At 44.3% G+C, this 5,677-nt stretch overlaps 1 protein-coding gene across 1 annotated transcript; it reads left to right on the top strand.

Annotated features, from left to right (window-relative positions):
• The first annotated feature begins 1,427 nt into the window (after positions 1-1,427).
• FAHD1 (fumarylacetoacetate hydrolase domain containing 1) lies at positions 1,428-4,998 on the top strand. The gene is made up of 2 exons (XM_075285904.1): positions 1,428-1,456; positions 3,469-4,998. Exon 2 carries the CDS (start codon positions 3,504-3,506, stop codon positions 4,164-4,166), a length of 663 nt encoding a protein of 220 aa, XP_075142005.1. The 5' UTR covers positions 1,428-1,456; positions 3,469-3,503; the 3' UTR covers positions 4,167-4,998.
• Positions 4,999-5,677: the final 679 nt, after the last annotated feature.

Genomic DNA, 5,677 nt, shown 5'->3' with positions numbered 1-5,677 from the left:
GCTGGTACAGTCACTGTGTACATACATTACATTACTTATCCTGTATTATACTCCAGAGCTGCACTCACTATTCTGCTGGTGCAGTCACTGTGTACATACATTACATTACTTATCCTGTATTATACTCCAGAGCTGCGCTCACTATTCTGCTGGTACAGTCACTGTGTACATACATTACATTACTTATCCTGTATTATACTCCAGAGCTGCGCTCACTATTCTGCTGGTACAGTCACTGTGTACATACATTACATTACTTATCCTGTATTATACTCCAGAGCTGCGCTCACTATTCTGCTGGTACAGTCACTGTGTACATACATTACATTACTTATCCTGTATTATACTCCAGAGCCGCGCTTACTATTCTGCTGGTACAGTCACTGTGTACATACATTACATTACTTATCCTGTATTATACTCCAGACCTGTGCTCACTATTCTGCTGGTACAGTCACTGTGTGAATACATTACATTACTTATCCTGTATTATACTCCAGAGCTGCGCTCACTATTCTGCTGGTACAGTCACTGTGTACATACATTACATTACTTATCCTGTATTATACTCCAGAGCTGCGCTCACTATTCTGCTGGTACAGTCACTGTGTACATACATTACATTACTTATCCTGTATTATACTCCAGAGCTGCGCTCACTATTCTGCTGGTACAGTCACTGTGTACATACATTACATTACTTATCCTGTATTATACTCCAGAGCTGCGCTCACTATTCTGCTGGTACAGTCACTGAAATTATCACAGCTCTGGCACAAGGGATATGAAGACTGACATTGAATACTCCTGTCATCATAAATATCTTCCAGTGACTCAAGTTTTTACGTAGGTTTATTCTACTATTCTAACATGTGAGATAATGTTGGGAGCTGATTATTCACTTAAAGACGTTAGTGCGGGGTCTGTGAATGACTAACCAGCTGACACCATTGTTCTTCAATTGTTCAAAGTTCAGCTTAACTTTATCTCATTTACAGCTGGTAGTGAAAGTATTTATAACATGTCAGCTCTGAGGCCTGATAGAAGTTGTCACCCAGCTTTCTCAGACCTGAAAATATCAGGTTAATATATTCATTTTAGTAAATCTTTGCATGTTTTTGGGAGCCTCCTTCTTACCTAATAGTATGGAGAATAGTCGACCGCTTTAGTTATGTGATATAAAGTATCTGCCAAGCTATAGAATACACATCAGACACATTGTGTCCATATGGACTGTACCATTGTGCTGTGTCAGAGGGGTGGTACTAACAGACAGCTCTGTGCTGTACTGTACATTGCTGCCTGCAGTTTAGTTGAATACTGTTCAGCTATTTAGTTTATGGTGAAGGTTGCGGGTCAGTGACACGCAGGGTTAATGATACAAAGGCTCTATGGAGCACACCCCTCCTGTATCCTCCCCCTCTGACACTTCCTGTTCTTCCATCTGCACTGGGAGGTAAGTCTGCACTATATGCTACGGGGTCCTTTACGTTCTATTGAATTGAAATCTGCATTATAAGTGAGATGGACGGAGCAGATTTGCAGGAATGGTCACGCCATGAGCCTATGCGGCAAGGTCACCCTGACAACACTGCATGTCTTGTATATGTGACATAGACGCAGAGCATCATGGGACTTGTAGTTTTAAAGCAATCTGTCAGTCTGAAGATTTCTGCTGCAGACGTTCCCTTCACCCCTCTTGAACCTTACATTAGTAAAGATGTATTCACATGTGGCAGATATGTTGTAGACATTTGACTATGAGTGGCTTCATTTATCTAAATCGGGCAGACGGATTTGTGCAGACCCTATTGCGGTGAATCGTACAGTCCACGCAAATCCAGTGTGTGTGAATACACGCCAAGGAATAAACAGCCAGGATCGAATAGCAGCATCCAACTATTTGTAGTAGGTGTTGGCATGAATGAATGCACGCCACCATGCCTTGTATGTAAAGGGGTCTTCTATCAGGATCCATTACATACCTTTTGCCTTTACATATATAGACCCCATTAGGGTAAGTAATTTTATAAGGCATTTGTAGATTTGCAGAGCATTGTAGAGGGCCAGAATTCTCCGGGTTCTGACCCAGCTCTACTCCTGCTGCTTCTACATAGAGTAGAGCCGGGTCAGTCACATGACTGTAACGACTCTACAAGTGCTCTGCAAATCTGACGATCAGCACAATGTGGGGCTTATATTGAGTAGTGAGCACATTGCCCAAAAATACAATGGCCTCCATATCCGTTTTAACAGTTTTAGGCCCAGAATTGTGACCTGATTAATTTCACAGCTCCAAAGCCTCTGTATAAACATAGATTTAGAGGGGGTCTGTCACCAGAACACAGCACCTCAACCCACAGACAGGATAGGATCACATGAATGAAGAGGTGTTTTCCCCCTTGTGTTCCATTGCCAAAATTTTATTGATTTTATTAATATGCAAATGAGCTCTTTGGAGCAGTGCTGACTTTAAAGTGGTAAGCAGCCACGCCCTCATTGCTCCAAAGAGCTCATTTACATAATGACAGAAACAGTAATACCTCAGTATTAGAGGCAACAATTCACAAGGGGAAACACCCTTTGAATCAGGTGACCCTAACCTATCTTTTGCTAGTTATGCTGGGCTCCGGTGACAAACTGCCTTTAAAAGATAGAATTTCTAGCTGCCTGAAACCACCACTAGAGGGAGCTTACATGTTATTAGGCTCCATTCACTTACACGTGTCGTTCAGCATAGTATAGAGAACCAGAGGGACACTGATGTTAGAACAGTGGTAACCAAAATCCCTCCTGCGCTCCACTCATCTAGACAAGTCAACATGCTGGAGAGAAAAATGCTGCAGGTAACGTTTTTTTTTAATCGGCCCCGGGACAGATCCAATACAAAAAAAATGATACGCCGGATGCCAGAACAGATACAGAACAAATAATGGGATCTGTTGTGATATCAGTTCCCGTCAAGGATCAGCCTCAGGGGGCGTTCACACTACCGTCGGTGTCCGACAGGTAGTGTCCGCTCCTAGTGTCCGCTCAAAATCTGTCACGGACATTAGGAGCGGACACTAGCTGTGTCCGTGACACCTGTCATTTATTTCAATGGGCATCGGGTGCGTTCTTTTGCACTCCGTGCCCGTCCTTCCCTGTCCGCAATGAAGATGTCCGACTTCTCAAGCGGACAGAAAAACCCTGCATGCAGGGTTCTTCTGTCCGCTTGAGAAGTCGGACATCTTCACTTGCGGACAGGGAAGGACGGGCACGGAGTGCAAAAGAACGCACCCGATGCCCATTGAAATGAATGACGTGTCACGGACACAGCTAGTGTCCACTCCTAATGTCCGTGACAGATTTTGAGCGGACACTACCTGTCGGACACCGAAGGTAGTGTGAATGCTCTCTTAGTTTATCTACAAATATTCCTTCATTCTTATGACTATCCGCTGAATAAATTCATGTCTTATATTTTAGTTTCCGCTAAGTCCACAATAGAAACCTTCCCCAATATGGCCTCCTCCAGAAATCTGAGCCGGTTTTGGGAATGGGGCAGAAAAATTATTTGCGTTGGAAGGAATTATGCCGAACATGCCAAGGAGCTGAAAAACGCGGTGCCCACAGAACCAGTACTGTTCCTCAAACCCCCCTCGGCCTACGTGCGGGAGGGCGCCCCCATCCTCATTCCTTACTACACCAATAATCTGCACCATGAAGTTGAACTCGGAGTGGTGATTGGCAAAGGAGGTAAAGATATAGCAGAGGCGAGCGCCATGGACCATGTGGAGGGCTATGCCCTGTGCCTGGATATGACAGCGCGAGATGTGCAGGACCGCTGCAAGCAGAAAGGACTCCCGTGGACTTTAGCAAAAGCCTTTGACACGTCTTGTCCGGTCAGTGACCTGATCTCCAAAGAAACCATAAAGGACCCCCATAATGTCAAGATATGGCTGAAAGTGAATGAGATCGTCAGACAAGAGGGTAGCACCTCATCCATGATCTTCTCCATCCCATTTCTCATCAGCTACATCAGCAGAGTCATCACTCTAGAAGAAGGGGACCTAATACTGACGGGGACCCCAAAAGGAGTAGCGGCTGTGCAGGAGGATGATGAGATGGTGGCGGGAATCGATGATATTATTAGCATGAGGTTCCAAATTAAGAAGCAATCCTAGTAAAGTTAAAGGTTATTGTATGGGATAAGAAAAACATGGCTTCTTTATTCCAAAAATGGCACCACACCTGTCCACAGGTTGTATATGGTATTGCGGCTCAGCCATAGTCACGTTAATGGAGTGGAGCTGCAGTACCAGATACAACCCTTGGACAAGTGTGGCGCTGTTTCGCGTGCCTTGGCTGAACTTGATAGACCTATGCATTCTTTCAACCGTATTATGATAAAGCGGCCATGTTTTTCTAATCTTGGACAACTCCTTTAAATTTTTGTATAATTAAAGTGACCATATTTACTTGAATGATAGCTAAGACATTACCAAATTGAATGTCATTCCCATCATGCCTCAGGACATAGCACAGTTTTTATGTACTCTACAACATAGGAAGAGCTTTCATGTGAACTCATTAGTGCCCCCTACTGAATAATGTGCTTTGAACGAGATGCCAAAAAGACCTTGGAGAAGGGAAGTGCCAACTGCTCGGATATCTTGGTCAACCATTTCCTGATTATGGAGTCTTCTGTTATTAATAATAATAATAATAATAATGAATCTGCATATGAAGAACTTAAACAAATGGTTTTTACTTCTGATTTACCAATACGGGAACCAAGAACACTCTACATCTATTCTTACATCTAGGAACTTTGTTATGTCTATGTCTAGGTTCAAACTAGTGCTGGCTCTCCTTTGTTCGGGTCCGTCACGGGACCGGAACAGTGGAGAAGCAGAGCGCTAAAATAGCGGTGACACTCGGACCCCATTGACTATAATGCGGTCAGTTGGGTGCCCATCATTAAAGGGATTCTACCATTGAAATCAAATTTTTTGTCGATCACACGTAGGAATAGCCTTAAGAAAGGTTATTCGTCTCCTACCTTTAGATGTCTTCTTCGCACCGCTGTTCGGTAGAAATCCTGGTTTTCGTCAGTATGCAAATGAGTTCTATTGCAGCACTAGGGGTGTCCCCATTGCTGCGAGAGTACTCTCACAGCACCGTCTCCATCTTCTTCAGGAAAGGCCTCTCTGCGCGTCTTCTTCCGGCGCTGGGGGTCAAACTTCTAGGCCTCGGGCACAGTAAGTGGCCATTTTCTTGTGGCTTCTGGGCATGCGCAGTCGGCTCCGCCCGAGGCCTAGAAATTTGACCCCCAGTGCCGGAAGAAGACGCATGAAGAGGCCGTTCCTGAAGAAGATGGAGACGGCGCTGGAGAGTTCTCTTGCAGCATTGGTGACGCCTCCAGTGCTGCGAGAGAACTCATTTGCATACCGACGAAAACCGGGATAACTACCAAACGGCGGCGTGGAGAAGACATCTAAAGGTAGGAGAAGAATAGCCTTTCTTAAGGTTATTCCTACGTGTGATAGACAAAAAAATTTGATTTCAATGATAGAATCCCTTTAAACTGAAACTGAAAAGTCGTTCGTGCAGGACTTTTTCTTCCACCAATTTTCACTGGGCTCTGCAACGAAGAATCAGATGTGAACATAGCCTTAGAGGAAGATATAACCAA

Source organism: Leptodactylus fuscus, chromosome 8 (assembly GCF_031893055.1).
Source record: "Leptodactylus fuscus isolate aLepFus1 chromosome 8, aLepFus1.hap2, whole genome shotgun sequence".
NCBI lineage: Eukaryota > Metazoa > Chordata > Amphibia > Anura > Leptodactylidae > Leptodactylus > Leptodactylus fuscus.
This window is presented reverse-complemented; position numbering and strand designations above follow the sequence as displayed.

Excerpts from the sequence above, each read along its gene's own strand:
- FAHD1 (XM_075285904.1), top strand. The coding sequence starts at position 3,504 with ATGGCCTCCTCCAGAAATCTGAGCCGGTTTTGGGAATGGGGCAGAAAA.